Source organism: Impatiens glandulifera, chromosome 9, assembly GCF_907164915.1.
Source record: "Impatiens glandulifera chromosome 9, dImpGla2.1, whole genome shotgun sequence".
In the NCBI taxonomy this organism is placed as follows: domain Eukaryota; kingdom Viridiplantae; phylum Streptophyta; class Magnoliopsida; order Ericales; family Balsaminaceae; genus Impatiens; species Impatiens glandulifera.
This window is the reverse complement of record NC_061870.1, coordinates 33515502-33535688: the sequence shown is the minus strand read 5'-3', so window position 1 is coordinate 33535688 and position 20187 is coordinate 33515502. Positions and strand designations below refer to the sequence as shown.

At 31.0% G+C, this 20187-nt stretch overlaps 2 protein-coding genes across 2 annotated transcripts; both read left to right on the top strand.

Annotated features, from left to right (window-relative positions):
* Positions 1-285: 285 nt before the first annotated feature.
* LOC124915524 (UDP-glycosyltransferase 87A1-like) lies at positions 286-9751 on the top strand. Its single transcript, XM_047456254.1, has 2 exons — positions 286-833; positions 8800-9751. Exons 1-2 carry the CDS (start codon positions 311-313, stop codon positions 9705-9707), a joined length of 1431 nt encoding a protein of 476 aa, XP_047312210.1. The 5' UTR covers positions 286-310; the 3' UTR covers positions 9708-9751.
* A 4681-nt stretch (positions 9752-14432) lies between these two features.
* On the top strand, positions 14433-16115 carry LOC124915019 (UDP-glycosyltransferase 87A1-like). Its single transcript, XM_047455662.1, has 2 exons — positions 14433-14935; positions 15026-16115. The coding sequence occupies exons 1-2, from the start codon at positions 14452-14454 to the stop codon at positions 15988-15990; spliced, it is 1449 nt and encodes a 482-aa protein (XP_047311618.1). The 5' UTR covers positions 14433-14451; the 3' UTR covers positions 15991-16115.
* The last annotated feature ends 4072 nt before the right edge of the window (positions 16116-20187 follow it).

Sequence of the window (20187 nt, the reverse complement as noted above, 5' to 3'; positions counted from 1 at the left end):
GGGAATGAACAAACAAACTAGGTTACTTTGGGAAAATGAACGGCAAACAAGGTTACTTTGGGAAACTGTTCTTCATAGTTCTGTATAATAATTGAATATTTTAATTTAAAAAATAATAATAAACTAAAATATCACTTTCGATATTGATAGGTCATGGCTGACCTAGTCGTCCTGTGTGGATGTTGAAATATATATTGTAAAAGTACTTTACTACCCTAGTTTTCTCTATGGTGGTGAATTATAATATTTAAGTTGTTACTTGTATTGATTGTATATATATGTGATTCTTTATTTTTGAATTATAATTCGTATGATGGTTAAGGCGGCTAACGACGACGGCGGTAGAATGTTCCACTTGGTGGCGGTGCCGTATCCGGGGAGAGGTCACATTAATCCGATGATAAATCTCTGCAAGTTAATCTTAGCATCTCCTCCAATGATCGCCAACCGCTCCATAGCCATCACTTTCATCGTGACCGAGGAATGGCGTGACCTACTGAGCTCGGACGAGAACTGGCCGGAATCCATTCGACTGGAGACCATCACCAACGTTTTACCATCTGAGAAGGTACGAACAAACGACATACCCAGTTTCATCGATGCTGTTTTCAATAAGATGGGAGAGCCGGTCGACAACGTCTTGGACCGCCTGGAGCTGCCGGCGACGGCGATTATGGCCGATACTTTCTTGCACTGGGCGGTAGATATAGGAAATCGAAGGAATATTCCGGTGGTGTCGCTGTGGACTATGTCGGCTTCCGTCTTTGCAATATTATATCATTTTGATCTTTTTGTTCAAAATGGTCATTATCCTCCGATTCATATATCCTCCGGTCAGTACTTTAATTAATTAGTCTATTGATCATATATATCTTCTTTTTCAAAAATCACTGCCTCTAAACAAAACAAAACAAAACAAACAGAAACGACCGGAGGAGACGAACAACTGGCGACATACATTCCCGGTCTAGCTCCGATTCGACTTGCCGATCTTCCGACCATCTTCCATAACAAAGACAGAAACCTCCTCGACAAAGCCATTTTAGGATTCTCCAAAGTACACAGAGTGCAATTCCTCGTATTCACCTCTTTCTTCGACCTCGAACCCGACGTCCGGTCCTCCCTCAAATCACAATTCCCATTTCCCGTTCTCTCCGTCGGCCCCCTCATCCCCTACCGCGATCTCCATCACAACAACAACAGCCAGATCATCTCTCCCACTCCCAGTCCAGAGCTCCAATGGCTCGACTCCCATCCCCACTCCTCCGTCCTCTACATCTCTCTCGGAAGCTTCCTCTCTGTATCCCCTGAGCAGATGGACGAGATAGCCGCCGGAATGAAGGAGTCCGGCGTCAGTTTCATCTGGGTGGCACGCGGGGAGTCGTCCCGGGTAAGGTCGTACTTGGGGGATGATTACAAGGGAGGGTTAGTAGTGGAATGGTGCGAGCAGTTGAGGGTTCTGTGTCACAGTTCGATCGGAGGGTTTTGGAGCCATTGCGGGTGGAATTCAACTATGGAGAGTATTTTCGCGGGGGTTCCAATGATTACATTTCCGTTACTTATGGATCAGGTGCCGAACAGTAAGTTGATGGTGGATGATTTGAAGATTGGGGTGAGGATGAAGGTTTACAAAGAAGAAATGGTGAAGAGAGAGAGGATAACGGAGGTAGTGAAGAGTTTCATGGATCAAAACAGTGGAGTGAGGAGAGGGATGGTGATTAGGGCAAAAGAGTTGAAGGAGATGAATCGCAGAGCAATTGGTGAAGGAGGCTCCTCTCAATTGGACCTTGAATCTTTCATCAAAGCCATTTCTATCTAGTTTTTTTTTTAATTCACAATGAAATTTGCACTAATATTATTAATAATCTCTTATATAAATGTAAGATTATATTCGGAATCGATAATAAGTTGGTCTAGGAACAAACCAAGAAAGTTTAGTTCAAATTTGATCCATCATTTCCCTATTTTCATTGTTTCATATGATGCAAACAAAGATAAATTATTTAACAAATAAAATAAAATGATTATATAGTATAATGTGGAGCGACTCCCTATCCTATCCTTAGATGACGAATAATGTGAATTTTATTTATAAAGTTGAAATTTGTTTATAAAGGTGTAAAATTCTATTTATATATATAAACTTGTTAAAATGTGTCAAAATAGCGTTAAGTTTTTTTATCCACGTGGATATTTATTTTATATAATTTTTTAACAAATTTTTATATATTTTAAATAGACATTTTCTTGGGAAATTTGAGGAAATGACTCTCCAAATGGGCCTAATTACGGATGGTGCGGGCCCATAATTTTAATAGCGCTGGTGACCTTTTTTTTTTAATGACAATTATACCCTTGCGTAACGCAACTCCAGTTGCGTGACGCAACCAATTTTTTTTTTCAATTTTTTTTATCGTCTCGCGGTTGCGTGACGCAACTGGGGCATTTTCGTCCAAAAAAATTAATAATTAAAATTTTTTGAAAAATAAAAAAATAAAAAATTGCGTCACGCAACATGAGGATGCGTGACGCAATATAGACATTTTCGTCAGAAAAAAAAGGGTTATCAGCGCTATTAAAATTATGGACCCGCACCATCCGTAATTAGGCCCATCTGAAGGGTCATTTCCTCAAATTTCCCTATTTTCTTTCTATTTAATATATAAAATTAAATAAATAAAATTTTCATTCTTCTCTATTTTCACCGACCTAACTCACCATCATCTCCACCTCCTCTCTTCACCAGCAGACGCCGCCGCAACCAATCCAATCACATTCAAGAACTCAACAAACGAATCTCAATCTTCAAAAAATTTCCGGCTATTTTTGATATTCCTTTTTAACTAGATCATTTCTAGACTTTGATATTACTATCAGGGCCTAATAGTTTTTCCTTTACGAAGAACAATTAGAAACAATGACAAACAATCATTATACGTTTCGAATACCAATTTATTTAGCTTATCAATTCCAATTTTGATTATAATCAAAACTAGAATCTCAGTTCTATTTTTCAAAATTTTAATCATCATAGGTGACATATCACATTTAACCGCTAAAAACTCATTGTTCTGATCCGTCTAGCGAAATTGAAAATTGCAGACAAGTTATTCAAACGAAATCCAGAATTTATAGTCTTGATATTTCGCATTGAATATATAGCCTATTTATTTGACATCAATTGAGAGAAAATAGAGTGGAATTTAGAGAGAGACGGTTAATGTGTCTGAGAAATGGTCGATGATATTTGGAGATTGAGATTTAGAATGAGAAGAACATGGATAGGTGAAGGTGAAGAGGGAGAGAAGGGAATTTTTATTTATTTATTTATTACATGCAAATAAAAAGTCTATTTGAAATAAAAAAAAATAAAAAAAAATATAAAATAAATATCCACGTGGATACAAACTTAACTCCGTTTGAGACCTTCACGTTAAATAATTTTGACAAGTTTTTATATACATAAATAAAATTTTACAACTTTATAAATAAATTTGACATTTCCATCCAACTTTGTAAATAAAATTGACATTTTTCCCAATTAAAAATGTCACGCTGAAAATAATAATAATAAAAAAAGTTCTAACTGAAGAGAACTTAAAAGTGCGATAATAGATTTTTCTCCCAATGAGAAACACAAATCAAAGCAGACGACTACTGCGAAAACGACGAGCGTGAAGAAGACCACCGAGAAGAAGATCATCGTGAAGACCACTGCGAAGAAGACGCTCACCGCGAAGAAGATATTAACATATATTATTTTTATTATTAAATTAAATTGTAATGTATGTATGAACTGTAATGTTATTTTTAAAGTGAAGTATAATGTATGAATCGTAAGTGTCATTTAAATCTTGATCTGTAATGGGTTTTAAAGTGAAATGTAACTCTGAAAACTAAAGTGAAATGTTTGATAAACTTAAGTGTAATGTCTGATTAACTGAAATGTAATGCTTGTTAAACTGAAATATATTGTCACATACACTAAAGTTAAAACACATTAAAACGACAATTATTAAGTCTTTGTTTATATGCACTTTGGATTTTGTGTTATCCATGGAAAACTGGAGACGGCATATACCACAAATCGCGATTTAAGTCGTCATCTGCATCTATATTTGCTATTATTCTCTCTGGCATGGATAGAGTTGTAAGAGCTCTTCCATTAACTTTCTCGATCCATCTATCCTCCAAATCCTCAACATTTGGAGGTACTCAGCTCCATCAGATGTCTATCCTTTAGACTATGTTACGTCAACATCACCTCTGGGGAGGTTTAGTACGCATTGAACGTCTACTTCATCAATTTTTAGCATCTCCCCATTACTCAGCCTTAGAGCAATTTTTCTAGCACCGAACTTGTTCAAAAGATGACGACATAGATCGAAGGGCATTTTGAGATACCCAAAGATAGGAGGGAGCCGAAACCAATGGCCTTGATAACGTTTTTCTAAACGTCCAAGAGTTGTCGGACGAATTTATACAGGTCATTGGGAGAAGTTTTAACATTTAAAATAGTTATTTTCCTTGAAGTAATGGTAGAAGCGGGTGCAATAATGGAAGAAGCGGTAACAAAAGAAGATGGGCGGGGAGTGAAGAAACATTCATCTTAGATACTTTTCCCATGTAATAAAAGTAAATGAGAATAAAGTTTTGAGAATACTACAATAAAGTTTTGAGGAGATGACAATTGTTACCTGGCGGGAATGGAGGAAGCGAGAACGGAAGAAGAGGGGCGGGGAGTGAAGAAACTTTCCTCTTAGATACCTTGTTCCTGAAAAAAAAAGTAAATAAAAATGAAGTTTTGAGAACATTACAATCAAGTTTTGAGAAAATTACAATCAAGTTTTGAAAAGATGACCATTGTTACCTTGAACGAATGAAAGAAGTAAGGGTGGGGCGGGGGAAAGCTTCCACATAAAGGAAACTTTCTTCCTCTTGTATAACTTCAAACTGCAAAAAAAAACTAAAGTGTAATGTCTGAAAAAATAAAGTGTAATGTTTGAAAGACTAAAGTGTAATGTCTGAAAAACTAAAATTTAATGTCTGAAAAACTAAAGTGTAATGTCTGAAAGATTAAAGTGTAATGTCTGAAAAACTAAAGTGTAATGCCTGAAAAACTAAAATTTAATGTCTTAAAAAACTAAATTGTAATATTTTATAACCTAAATTGTAATGTCTTATAACTTAAACTGTAATGTCTTATAACCTAAACTATAATGTGTTTCTATCATTTGAAGTCTAACATTTCTAACCGTCAATGTCTAACATTTCATTTCAATGTCTAAATTTTTTAATCGATCTTACCATTCAGTTTCATCGTTGTCAAATACCTTCCTCTTTTTAGATTCGTTGGCTTCGTTCAAACTCTTAATTACTTTCATTAGACTCTTAGTTGCATTCATCTAACTCTTCGTTTCTTTGTTGGGACTCTTCCTAACCGTGTTCGGACTATTCATTGCTTGTTTTTAGTCTTCTTGGCTTCGTTATTAATCGAGGCATCAAAAACCACACTTTTTTTCCTGAATCATAAACAAGTTCACAAGTTAAACAAACTATACTAAGTTTAGAATAATGGATATTTCTGATCATTTTAGGGATTGAATAACAAAATTTGAAATGCGACTTGAAGATGTTACGATTTAGGATTTTTGGAAGATAGGAGAACGATGACAAACGATGGCGACGATAAGCAAACGAACAGAACAAGCGACTAGAAATGCGGGTTTCTAGACGATAGGCAAACAAGCGATGATAAGCGAACAAACGATGACGACAATGGTAAGTGTATTGATTCCCCGGACACGCACGATAGTTTTGGGGATTCCGTGGATTTTGGGTTTTCTAGGTTATGGTGTTATAGGAATATGAAGCGTCATGGTGCACTCCGATATTTTAATATGAAATATTTTTTTTACACGCTGGCATGTCACGGGGAGTTGATGGGGAGTCAGTCTCCCTATTATTATTCTTAAAATATTATATTGTTAAGACTAGAGCTAAATATCATAATTGTATCTTGCATGTATGTATAAATCGTGACAAGACTTTTAACATTGTAAATAGAAGTGATTCTTAAGTGCTTCATTCATATTTTTACTTGGAATTTAAAAAAAAATATCTTGTTTGAAATAAATGAAAAGATTTTTTTTATTTTTATTCAAAATAATCCTACACATATCCCAATAAAGAATAATTTTAAATTTTTTTAAATAAATAAATAATAATTTTAATATATAAAAAGATTGATTAGATGATTGAGGTGACTATGGATAGCAATGAGGCGGTGCGGTGCATGGTGGGAATGTATTTACCATTCTCGCCAAGTTTTTATTTCGGAGATTTTTTTATTACTATCCCCGCCTATTCGGTTTTAAGATTCTTCATGAGTTGCCGTTTATACCATATTCTCAAAAATAACTAATTTTTTTAAAAAATTAAATTAAATAAACAGGTTTTTTAATATAATATATATTATAATATATTAAAATTTTATATTATTATAAATAAATAAACTTTGAACTCTTATAAAATATAATTAATAAATAGATATATTGATAATTTTATATATTTAATTATGTTTTTAGTGTTCGGGACATAATCGGGGTGAAATCGAGACGGGATACAAATATCATCCTATCTCACCCCATACCCGGCCAACTACCGATCAAACCGGAATAAAACCGGAATAAAACGTTCAAACATAACGATTTCAAATTATCATCCTTAAATGATAGGTTGATTTTTTATTAAAAATCTAATAACTACTGCATCAAAGAAGCCCTTGGTCTAACTATTAGTCTAATAGAAAAGGGACAAAACAGTAAAAAATATATTTATTTTTATATATGATTATTTTGTCCCCCAAGGAAACAAAGAAAATATATTATATTTATCAACATTTTAACCATTTTAACCGTTATATTTTTATTTTCCTTTCTGTTTACTATTTTTTTTTCAATTTTATGTCTTAACAAATGCTATTCCTAAATAAATAATCATCATCATGAGATACATATTATACATATTTTTAATAAGTGTGAATTATTTTAATTTTAATATAATTAGATAGCAAGTACCCACCAAGGTAGCTCAGTGATAAAAGTCGATTTAAGAAACTAAAATGTCATGAATTCGATTATATCTGAAAGTGTTTTGAGTTTAAGCAGAAACCGTGACTGTGAGGTGTAATGATTATGTTGTTTTTCTATAGGGTTCATTGATTTATTATCGTATTAATGTCTTTTAATCTTAGTCAATTAGATTGTTTTACAAATTTGTTTTATTTGTAGATATTATATGTACAGAGGCTTAATTGTGCAATTATTTTACAAATGAAAGTCGGAATGGTTTAAATTTACTAACAAAATATAAAAGTATTTTTTTGCTCGAAAAAAATCAAAACTCCAATAAAATATATAAATATTTTGATAAATGATTTAGAAAACGAAGTTATAACGAAAGTAAGATCACAAATCCGACGTATTAGATGTGTAGGAGATATTTAAAAAAAAAAAACTTTTTTTTCTCCCATCACAATTCAAATATTTTAATGCTCAAAACAAATAAATCCTTCAATAAAATATATAAATATTTTTATGTTATAATTTATTTAGTAAAAGCCTCCCGTTTAGTTGACCAAATTGAATACATTATCATTAGATAATTCTGAATTTTCAATATCAAAATTTGAAATAAGAAGATAAAACAAAAAAATCATAAATTTATGCCAAATCTATTAATTTACGTGTCAAAGGAAATTTTGTCAAACTAATATTTGTTTAAGTAACAAATTTTATCAATATATATAATTGATTGTCGTGAAAACACCATTTCACCATTTATATATTTAATATTTCTTTGAAGTTTTTCAAATAAAAAATAAATAAATTCAAACTCAACAAATAAAATTTATGTATATTTATATATTCAAAAATATTAATTAACATTAAATTTGTAATACTTAATTTTTAATCAAGAGATGGAATCTTCCTAGTTCATTATTATAATTGAATATTTTAATTTTAAAAAATAGTAATAATTAATATGATAAATTAGAATATAAAGTAAAGTAAACTAAAATATCACTCTTGATATTGATATGTCATCATGGGTGAGGATGTTGAAAGATATTGTAAAAGTACTTTACTACCCTAGTTTTATCTTTGGTGAATTATAATATATTTAATTAAGTCGTTACTTATAATCTTACGATGGTTAAGGCGGCTAACGACGGCGGCGGTAGAATGTTCCACTTGGTGGCGATGCCTTATCCAGGGAGAGGTCACATTAATCCGATGATGAATCTCTGTAAGTTAATCTTAGCATCATCTCCGATGATCATCACCTCCATATCCATCACTTTTGTCGTGACCGAGGAGTGGCGTGACCTGATGGGCTCCGACGAGATCTGGCCGGAATCCATTCGACTGGAGACCATCCCCAACGTTTTACCATCTGAGAAGGTACGAAAAAACGACATGCCCGCCTTCATCGATGCTGTTATGAATAAGATGGGGGAACCGGTCGACAGCCTCTTGGACCGCCTGGAGCTGCCGGCGACGGCGATTATAGCCGATACTTTCTTGCACTGGGCGGTGGATATAGGAAATCGGAGGAATATTCCGGTGGCGTCGCTGTGTACTATGTCGGCTTCCGTCTTTGCAATATTTCATCATTTTGATCTTTTTGTTCAAAATGGTCAATATCCGATTCATATATCCTCCGGTCAGTACTTTTAATTAGTATATTCATATATCTTCTTTTTAAAAAATTACTGCCTCTAAACAAAACAAACAGAGACGACCGGAGGAGGAGGAGGAGGAGACGAACAACTGGCGACTTACATTCCCGGCTTAGCTCCGATCCGACTTGCCGATCTTCCGACCATCTTCCATAACAAAGACAGAAATCATGTCGACAAAGCCATTTTAGGATTCTCCAAAGTAAACAGAGTGCAATTCCTCGTATTCACCTCTTTCTTCGACCTCGAACCCGACGTCCGGTCTTCCCTCAAATCCCAATTCCCATTTCCCGTCCTATCCGTCGGCCCCCTCATCCCCTACCGCGATCTCCATCACAACAATAACAGCCAGATCATCTCTCCCACTCCCAGTCCAGAGCTCCAATGGCTCGACTCCCATCCCCACTCCTCCGTCCTCTACATCTCTCTCGGAAGCTTCCTCTCTGTATCCCCTGAGCAGATGGACGAGATCGCCGCCGGAATGAAGGAATCCGGCGTCAGTTTCATCTGGGTGGCACGCGGGGAGTCATCCCGGATAAGGTCGTATTTGGGCGATGATTACAGAGGAGGGTTAGTAGTGGAATGGTGCGAGCAGTTGAGGGTTCTGTGTCACAGTTCGATCGGAGGGTTTTGGAGCCACTGCGGGTGGAATTCTACTATGGAGAGTATTTTCGCGGGGGTTCCGATGATTACATTTCCGTTACTTATTGATCAGGTGCCGAACAGTAAGTTGATAGTGGATGATTTGAAGATTGGGGTGAGGATGAAGGGTTACAAAGAAGAAATGGTGAAGAGGGAGAGGATAACGGAGATAGTGAAGTGTTTCATGGATGAAAACAGTGGAGAGAGGAGAGGGATGGTGATTAGGGCAAAAGAGTTGAAGGAGATGAATCACAGAGCAATTGATGAAGGAGGCTCCTCTCGGTTGGACCTTGAATCTTTCATCAAAGCCATTTCTATTTAGTTTTTTTCTTAATTAATAATGGAATTTGCACTAATATTATTAATAATCTCTTATATATAAATGTAAGATTATATTCGGAATCATAATAAGTTGATCTAGGAATAAACCAAGCAATTTAGTTCAAATTTGATCCACCATTTCCCTATTTTCATCGTTTCAAATGATATGGTTAGGACTAAGTTAATATCATAATCTTATCTAGCTCATTTAAATCATGACAAGACTTTTAATATTCTTTGTGTATCGAACTCATTCTTTTCCGCGTTGTATCGTGTTTTTTATCCGTTCAAAATATCATGATTCATCAATAATTTACTTGTGTCGTACTTACTCTCGTGTCAATATATTTATTTGTATCGTGTTATTTCATGCTAAAATTTGTGTGTTGTGTTATGTCGATTAGAGTTGGTCTTGAATTTTTCATTTTTAATGGTAACCTAGTTGGAGAGGAGAGAAAAATGTAATTAATTCTCAAGCATTAGCATATCTCTTTTGATATACTGCACAATGTTAATTTTCCATGATTACTAAATATAAGATCGTTATAAGCGTAATCACCCAGCGTTTGAGTTGTCGTCCTCACTACCTCAAGCATGAAACAATCGTCGAGAATCATTAAATTAAGGAACCTTTCCCCATTCCATGCATTAAAAGATTTTTTCAAATCCTTCACCACTTCAAAATCAAAACATGCACAGACGGAGACAATGACAAAGACGGATCTAAGATTTAGAGTTGGGGTAAATTTGAAAAAAAATTGGTTTGTTTTGATTTAGTCATTCTTTGACTCGATTTGGTTTGTTTTGATTGGTCGTCAATTTTATTTTTAACTACACTTAAAATAATAAAAGAAATATAGTTTTGGACCTTTTTGTAAAGAGTATCAAAATTGATAACAATGTCTAGTGGGCCCAATGTTCTTATGGTGCTCTATTCAAAAAGGTGATGACTTACAAGGACTAAAAAAAGTGGCAAATATGTACAAGACACACCCTCCAAAACTTTCAATATATAATATTTTAGTGTAATTTTTTATTTTTTAACCCACAAAAGGTGATTACAATTTTTTTTTAGCTAATTTAAAAATTAACACTAATAAGCTAAAACCTTAAAATTTATCCAATAATTAATTTCAAATTCATTTTAAAATTATATTGAAATATTGTTATTCAACAAAAAAAAAATACTTATTTTACAAAATAAGAACAAAACTCTACTTATTTTATATAAACAAATAACAAAAAAAATTAAACTTTAAAATTGAAATATAGACTTAAAAAGGAATCCACAGTTCTAATAATTTTTTAATGACTTTATGATTCGCTAAAGTCTATATTATATATAATATTTTTTTTAAAAAGTTTCATATATATTAAAAGATGAGTGACAGAGAAAGAGAATTTAAAAGAGGATATATGGAGGAAATGACATGTCATCATATCATTGGGTAAAAATGATAAAGTGTGAGAATAGAGAAAAAAGAAAAAATTTGTTATTTTTTCAGCGCAACATAATTCCCTTTCAAATCTTCTAAATATGATATGAAAATAACAAATAAAAAATAAGAAAATAAAATACTTAAAAAGTTATCGAGTTCGTAAATTCTCGAGAAGAACGATTAACTCACAAACAGACTCTACTGGTTTTCCTGAATGAATCTAAAAAAAACATAATAATAATAATAATAATAGTATTATGAAAGATATGAATGAGACGACTACAATTATTGAAAGTTCGACGATATCTCTCCAACCAGATAGTCCGTCAAATAATAATTGGGATGGTAACCCAAATATGTAGGTCTGTCATATGAGCCACATCAATCCAAACTTTTCAGCAACTATCTAAAGGCTCCGGATCACCTAAAGGATCTTAGTAATACTCCACAAAAGGCTCCAAATACTAGTCGTCAACAATGTAAAAGTAAGTGAGTTGTCGATTCAACCTCTTTTGACATATACGACTAGTCATAATACAATATTTTTTTCATGCACATATCATCTATTAAAATTTGGGAGGTGCTTTTCCCACCCCCTCTGATATTCCCACCCACGGCCCAACTCCTCATCCACCTCCAAAATTACTTATTTATCCATATCACTTTTATATATTTACATTTCTTATTTTATTTAATTATTAAGTTTTTTTATCATTAAATATAATTAATTAATTAATTTTTTAATATTTTTTTCTACTTTATTTATTTAATTAAAAATACAAAATATTATTATTTTTTTATATTATAATTGTTTAAAATATATTAAATATTGAAGTGTGTCCTAATTTAATAAAATATAAATATTTAATATTTTATTATATTAAATATATATTTTTTTAAATATTTATAAAAATAATAGTTGAATGATTCAATTTTTTTTTATAAATAAAATTATCTATTATTATTTTTATATTATAATTCTTTAATATATTATATATTAATAATTAATCAAATTAAATATAATTTTTTACTTAATAATATATAATTTTATTTATATTTGATTTTGTTAATTAAGGCAACCTATTATTAAAAATATTATGCGAATAAATTTATCTTATTATAGATAATTTTATTTATAAAAAAAATTGTATCATTCAACTATTGGTTTTTATAAATATTTTAATATATATATATATATATAATTAATATAATAAAATATTAAATATTTATATTTTATTAAATTACAAGGCATTTTAATATTTTATATATTTTAAACCATTATAATATAAAAATAATATTTTATATTTTTAATTAAATAAATAAAGTAGAAAAAAAATATATTAAAATTAATTAATTAATTATATTCAATGATAAAAAAAACTTAATAATAAAATAAAATAAGTAAAATAAATAATAAATATATAAATATATAAAGTGTTAGGGATAAATAAGTAATTTTGTAGGTGAGTGAGGAGTGAAGACGAGAGGTGGGAATAACAGAGGGGGTGGGAAAAACAATTTGCTAAAATTTCACCATGAATAACGCTCCATCCAAAGAACAAGATATTGGATGGAATCTTTGACTCTCGAAGTTTTTTTCCAATAAAAATTATATGGAACCATCTTAGCGAACAACTTGTAATAATGCCTCACATGGAAACTATCAATATCTTGCCAACGCATAATGTCTTGTTCAGACACATTTGTTTGCGTCATACCAAAAGTAAACTCTATTATGGGACGAAGTTTCCATAATGTTTAATCTTTTTTATATCTAATTTGACTAGTGAAACCATTGAACCGAAGATCAAACATGTCCTTAACTGTGGTATTTTTACATATAGCAATGGAATTAAGCTCATAATACGTCGTAGCTAGACTTTTGACACTGCACCAAATGTCGTCCCAAAATCTAATCGAATAACCATCCAGGGGCGGATCCATGTACAAAGCTACCTAGGCTTTAGCCCAGGTAGCCTAAAATACTTTTATGTATTTTCACAATAACGACGGTATTTGCCTATCGTTATTGACCAGTTTCCCGTCGTTAAAAAATAACATTCGCATTAAAACTTGATATTATTATAATCTAGCCCGGGTAGATTTTGTATAAAAAAATTAGCCCGGGTAGATATTAAATTCTGGCTCCGCCCCTGTAACCATCCCCACAATGAAACTAGACTACTCCCGAAAACTTTTTTACATAGGATAAATTCCCCTCCAAATGCTACACATCATTAGATAATTAGATATTTTGGTGAACCAACCAGACTAATCATTATCATACTTACATCTGATTATCGATGCCCAAAGACTATTCAGCTCCATTGCAAATCTACTATATATTGATAGAAGAACTTTATTAAAAGAAATAACATCTCGAAAAATTAGATTTTCTTAATCTTTAAAACATTTAACTTAATCTCAACTAACTAGATGATAAAATGATGACTTAGAGGAGATCCCCATATAAATTTACACATTATTATCTTATTTTTATCGCCACATTCTTGGGGAGAATAAATAACGATATCATATATATGAGCATAGATGACAACACACTCTTAATGAAGATAAATCGACACTCTTTCGAGATTATTTTTACTTTTTTATCTAGACAATTTACATTTTATTAATTATACTTGTGGTTATCATTCATAATTTTAAATAATAAGTATTTTTTATCTTTTAACTTTAATTCACTTATTTTATAATTATAGAATTTACAATATTATTTTATAAATATTTAACATAAAATAACATAATTTCAAATTATAAAAGCTTATTATTTAAACCAATTAAATATCTTATTTTAGTTTAATTAGTACTTATATATATAGTCATAAAATCATATATATATTTAAATTATTAAATCAAGATTCTGTAAATCATGTAATATTATATTAAATTATAATTAAATGAAGCAAAAGTTGTCTTACCAAACTTTGGATATGACTATTATTTATCTCTAAACTCATCCAATAAAGTTAAATAATTCTTACAAATTAATTATTGAAATGATTAGATTTGAGTTTATTTTGTAGAAAATTCCAATTATAAATTATAAAAAAAATGAAAATTGAATTATTAAAATATTATCTTATATAATAATATATATATATTTTTAAATAATTAATATGATAAAGAATAAAAATTGATAGATCATGGCTGCTCCGTCATATGTGGATTATACTATTTAAGTTGTTATTTCTATTGGTTGCAAGTGTTTCATTTCTTTTTCTTTTTTTGCTTGTTTGAATTATAATTCGTGTGATGGTTAAGGCGGCTAACGACGACGGCGGTAGAATGTTCCATTTGGTGGCAGTGCCGTATCCAGGAAGAGGCCACATTAATCCCATGATGAATCTCTGTAAGTTAATCTTAGCATCTCCGATGATCACCGCCGCCAACCGCTCCATATCCATCACTTTTGTCGTGACCGAGGAGTGGCGTGACCTAATGGGCTCCGACGAGATCTGCCCGGAATCCATTCGACTGGAGACCATCCCCAACGTTTTACCATCTGAGAAGGTACGAACAGACGACATACCCGGCTTCATCGATGCTGCTATGAATAAGATGGGGGAACCGGTCGACAGGCTCTTGGACCGGCTGGATCTGCCGGCGACGGCGATTATAGCCGATACTTTTTTGCACTGGGCGGTGGATATAGGAAATCGGAGGAATATTCCGGTGGCGTCGCTGTGGACGATGTCGGCTTCCGTCTTTGCCATATTACATCATTTTGATCTTTTTGTCCAAAACGGTCATTATCCGATGGATTCATCAGGTGAGCCGTGAGTAGTAATTTAGACTAGTCAATTCAAATTTGTGCCTTTTCTTCTTAAATTTGAAATATTAATTACTGCCCGTAAAACAGAGACGACCGGAGACGAACAACTGGCGACTTACATTCCCGGCCTAGCTCCGATCCGACTAGCCGATCTGCCGACCATCTTCCACCTCAAAGGCAGAAATCTTCTAGACAAAGCCATTATAGGATTCTCCAAAGTACACAGAGTGCAATTCCTCGTATTCACCTCTTTCTTCGACTTAGAACCCGATGTCCGGTCCTCCCTCAAATCCCAATTCCCATTTCCAGTCCTCTCCGTCGGCCCCCTCATACCCTACCGCGATCTCCATCACAACAACAACAACCAGATCATCTCTCCCAGTCCAGAGCTCCAATGGCTCGACTCCCAGCCCCACTCCTCCGTCCTCTACATCTCTCTCGGGAGCTTCCTCTCTGTATCCCCTGAGCAGATGGACGATATCGCCGCCGGAATAAAGGAATCCGGCGTCAGTTTCATCTGGGTGGCACGCGGGGAGTCATCCCGGATAAGGTCGTACTTGGGTGAAGATTACAGAGGAGGGTTAGTAGTGGAATGGTGCGAGCAGTTGAGGGTTCTGTGTCACAGTTCGATCGGAGGGTTTTGGAGCCATTGCGGGTGGAATTCAACAATGGAGAGTATTTTCGCGGGGGTGCCGATGATTACATTTCCTTTACATATGGATCAGGTGCCGAACAGTAAGTTGATTGTAGATGATTTGAAGATTGGGGTGAGGATGAATAATAATAATAAGAAGAAGAAGAAGAAGAATGGTTACAAAGAAGAAGAGATGGTGAAGAGTTTGATGGATGAAAATAGTGGAGTGAGGAATAAGATGGTCAAGAGAGAGATGATAACGGAGATAGTGAAGAATTTCATGGATGAAAACAATGGAGAGAGGAGAGAGATGGTGATTAGGGCTAATGAGTTGAAGGAGATGAATCGCAGAGCAATTGGTGAAGGAGGATCTTCTCAATTGGACCTTGAATTTTTTATCAATGCCATTTCTATTTAGTTTTCTTTAAAATTAATAATGGAACTTGCACTAATATTATTAATAATCTCATATTAATAAGTTTTTTAGGAACAAACCAAGTAAGTTTAGTTGAAATTTTATCCACTGTTTCCCTATTTTCATTGTATATTGTTTTCTATGTTTAGAAAATCTAAACTTTAGGCTTGTTTGATGAATGAGTTTATAGAATAAAACTCAATTTTTATTTCAAAATTCAATCATTACATTATTAATCTAATCAATCTATTTATCTCTTAAAATACTAAAATTATTCTTTACATTTTTTTAATATAAATTAATTTTTAAATAAAAATATAAAAAAATAAAAGATATTTTAATTAAAAAATTAAATAAAAACCCGTTTTTTCTTACTTTTACTTAAACAAAAGTTTTTTTTTTTAAAACCCAAAACCACTTCCTCACAAGGGGAAATTTGAGGAGATGACCCTAAAAAGAGGCCTAAATGCGGAAAGTGAGGGTCACTAATTTAAATAGCGCTGGTGACCCCTTTTTTTTTTGACGAAAATGTCCCTATTACGTCACGCATTCTCAGGTTGCGTGACGCAATTTTTTATTTTTTTATTTTTCAAAAAATTTTAATTATAAAATTTTTTGGACGAAAATGCCCCAGTTGCATCACGCAACCTCAGTTGCATTACGCAATCGCGTCACGTAATCGCGTCACACAACCATCGTTGCGTCACGCAACTGGAGTTGCGTTATGCAAAGATACAATTATCATTAAAAAAATGGTCACCAGAGCTATTTAAATTTTCCACCCACATAAATGTTAATTCACCTATTTAAATTTTCCACCCACATAAATATTAATTCACGGTATTCACCTATTAGTAGGGTCATCTGCTCAAATTTCCCACACAAGCCCTCTCCCTAACAGTTTCAAATGATGCAAAGAAAATTCTACTATTTTATTCCCACAAGATTTGTTGAACCAGCAAACATCTTTTAATAAAAAAAAGTCTAGATGAGAGCTCAAAATTATTTAATAAAAGAAAATAAAATGATTATAGTATATAATGGGTTTCAATTTCATAGTACTCTGCTTGCTGCTTACTGGATCGTTAATGGGCCGGGTGGGCTACCCATCATATGATCGCTCAAATATATACATAACTACCAAGATAATGAGAGGCGTTGTTTTAAAATTAATTTTAAATATTATTTTCACATTAATTTTATCTATAAAATATAAATTAATAATTAAATGTGAACAATTAATGAATATAAAAGAGGAATTAAATCCTTTTCACAATTTATGCATCAAATTTGTGACAATAAAAGTTTTTCATTAATTTGATTCAATATTTTTGTATAGTAATTAATTTATTGACTATTTTTTCACAAATTATTTGACAATAATAGTATAGATAGAGAAAAAACTGATGTATAAATTTAATATTTAATTCACAAAATAAAAAATGAATTTGATATAATAGTTTTTAATAAAAAAAATTATTACTAATAACAAAAATAATATGTAAATATATAAAAGATGGTGATTCAATTAATCTGTAGAATTTAGGAAATGCCTAATGAAATTAACACGAATATTGATACAAAGTGTGCCAACATTCTTAATTAAAATATAAAAAAAATACAAAATTATTTGGACGCTTTTATTTTTACATAAAATAACTAATTATTTCATCAAATATTTTTTTTTAAATGAAAAAATATATATTTCAAGCAAACGATAAAACATTATATTAAAGAAAAAAAAAACAGAATAAACGGTACTCAATTAGTTATTGAGTTTGTAAAAAACGATTAACTCGGACTTTAACTTTCTTGAATATTAGAAAACATAATAATAATAATAATAATAATAATAGCATTATAACGTATATATATCAAATAACTACTATCATTAAAAGTTCGACGATTTTTCTCAAACAAGATAGTCAACAAAAAAAAATAATTAGAATGATAACTCAAATATGTAGGTCTGTCATATCAATCACATCAATTCAAATTTTTCAGCAACTATCTAAAATATCGGACATCACTCAATGAATCTTCATAATACTCCATAAAATACTCAAATACTAGTCGCAAAAATAAGTGAGTTGTCAATTCAACATCTCCGTGATACATACAACTAGTCATAATACAACATTTTTATGCACATATTATTAGTAAGAATTTCACCGTGAATAACGCTTCATCTAAAAAACGAGATCTTGGATGAAATCTTTGATTTTCAAAAATTTTCCAACAAAAATTATATTAAATCATCTTAGCGAACAATTTGTAACAATGCCCCACATTAAAATTATTCTTATATTGTCAACGCATAACGTCTTGTTTAGATGGAAATATTTGTTTGCGTTATAAAAAAAAGTAAAACTCTATAATGTGATTAAGTCTATAATGTTTTCTTCTTTATCTAAATTAAAAAATATATTTGTCTGTTATACTAAATTTGTTTGATGTTATATGAAAAATAGGTTATTTAAAATTTTAATTGATTAAATTATTAAATTTTATATTTTTTAATTAAAATTTTATAAAAATAAAATAATAATATTTTAATTAATGAATTAAGTTATACCATTATTAAAAAAATATATAATTATCAAGTTTTTGGAATAAATAAATAAATAAAACAAGATGAATCAGTTGATAAAATCCAATTATTTTGATTCAGAACCACTTTCAATAACAAGTTTGAATTACCTGAATTGTCTAACAAATAATCAAGTTTAATCTCATTCTAAAATGAATTTTCAAATCCAAAACAAGCTAATAAAAACAAACAATACATTTGAAGACAAAAAGTACCTAAACTATTAAAAGCTCAGTAGGGGACCCCGAAAATGCTGGCTTGGACAACAAATCGGTTTTCGTATTTGAATTTTCTTCTTTCAATTTATTACACATTTTCAAAATATTATCTGACTCAACTTTATAAAGCTCCTTTATAATTTTTAACAAAATACCCAATATATATCATACCATTTTTAAACAATTTAATCATTCAATTCAATTCATCAAATCAAATAATAAAATATCTTCATTTTATTTTAAATATAAAAAACATACTAATAATTCAACTTATTTAAAACTCAAATAATTTATTTTTTAAGAAAACTCAATAAACATTCTAAATAATCTAAAATCAAATTATTTTTAAAAATATATAAAAATCTTATAATTTATTCTCATTAAGAATGTTTTAATATAAATAAGAATTATGACACTGATAATCATGCTAACCTTGAAATAAATTGGGTCAAACAAATATTAAAAAAAACATTTTAATAAAAAATTAATAATATTTGATAAAATTTATAAAACTTTTTTTTATAAATAAAAAAAAAATATCTCCTTATGACCGTTGACGTAAACATCCCATTTTCAATGGGAAAACAAGCATAAGTTGTAAAATGACCTGTACTATTATTAAATTTAATTATATGGTGAATATATTTTATATTAACTTTAATTGTCTTAGCAATAATATAATGATGTAGACATGATAAACCTAACATAGTAGTTTAGAATAATGAGATTTTAAATAAAATAAATTTTATATAGAAACTGAAAAAATAATGATTAAAATAAGTTAATGATAAGGAGACACCCAAATTAGACGTCCCAACAAATTTGTCTAATGCCTTTGTCTCATTGTTGCTTCCCCACATGTAAAATGAATATTAAACCATTTATTTATTTTTGGTTCTTAATCATATTTTATATTTTCTTATTGATTAAAATATATAAATATAATTTTCTTTTCACTCTCAATTTTGGAGTTTCATGAATTTAAAAAGGGGGTGAATTTGTTTAATTAAAATACATACAAATTTGATTATAATTTTTGAAAAGTTGAATCGTGACAAATAATTAAAATTTTAAACTTTGACATGTAAGCTCCACTCCAATTAATATTGGTCAAGATTAATTACAATTTGTGTGGTCAGAAAGTAAGATATGTTTTTTAGATTACATTTAAATTGACAATATTTATATAATATGCTAAGAATCTAAATTACGTATTTTTTTATTTTTGCATTTGAGTTTATATATATATAATTTTTTATTAATTATCTGATAACTTTATCTCATTTTTCATTAAAAAGGAACGATCACATACTAGAGAAATGATCACTAATAAATCAGAGGATATGAGTAACAAATGACTCACTAACTTTTGAAAATATTATTCGGATTATA

Bases quoted from the DNA above. Each gene is read 5' to 3' on its own strand.
- LOC124915524 (XM_047456254.1), top strand. From the start codon at position 311: ATGATGGTTAAGGCGGCTAACGACGACGGCGGTAGAATGTTCCACTTG. The intron at 834-8,799 runs GTCAGTACTTTA...CAAAACAAACAG, and splicing joins TCCGATTCATATATCCTCCG to AGACGACCGGAGGAGGAGGA.
- LOC124915019 (XM_047455662.1), top strand. From the start codon at position 14,452: ATGTTCCATTTGGTGGCAGTGCCGTATCCAGGAAGAGGCCACATTAAT. The intron at 14,936-15,025 runs GTGAGCCGTGAG...CCCGTAAAACAG, and splicing joins TTATCCGATGGATTCATCAG to AGACGACCGGAGACGAACAA.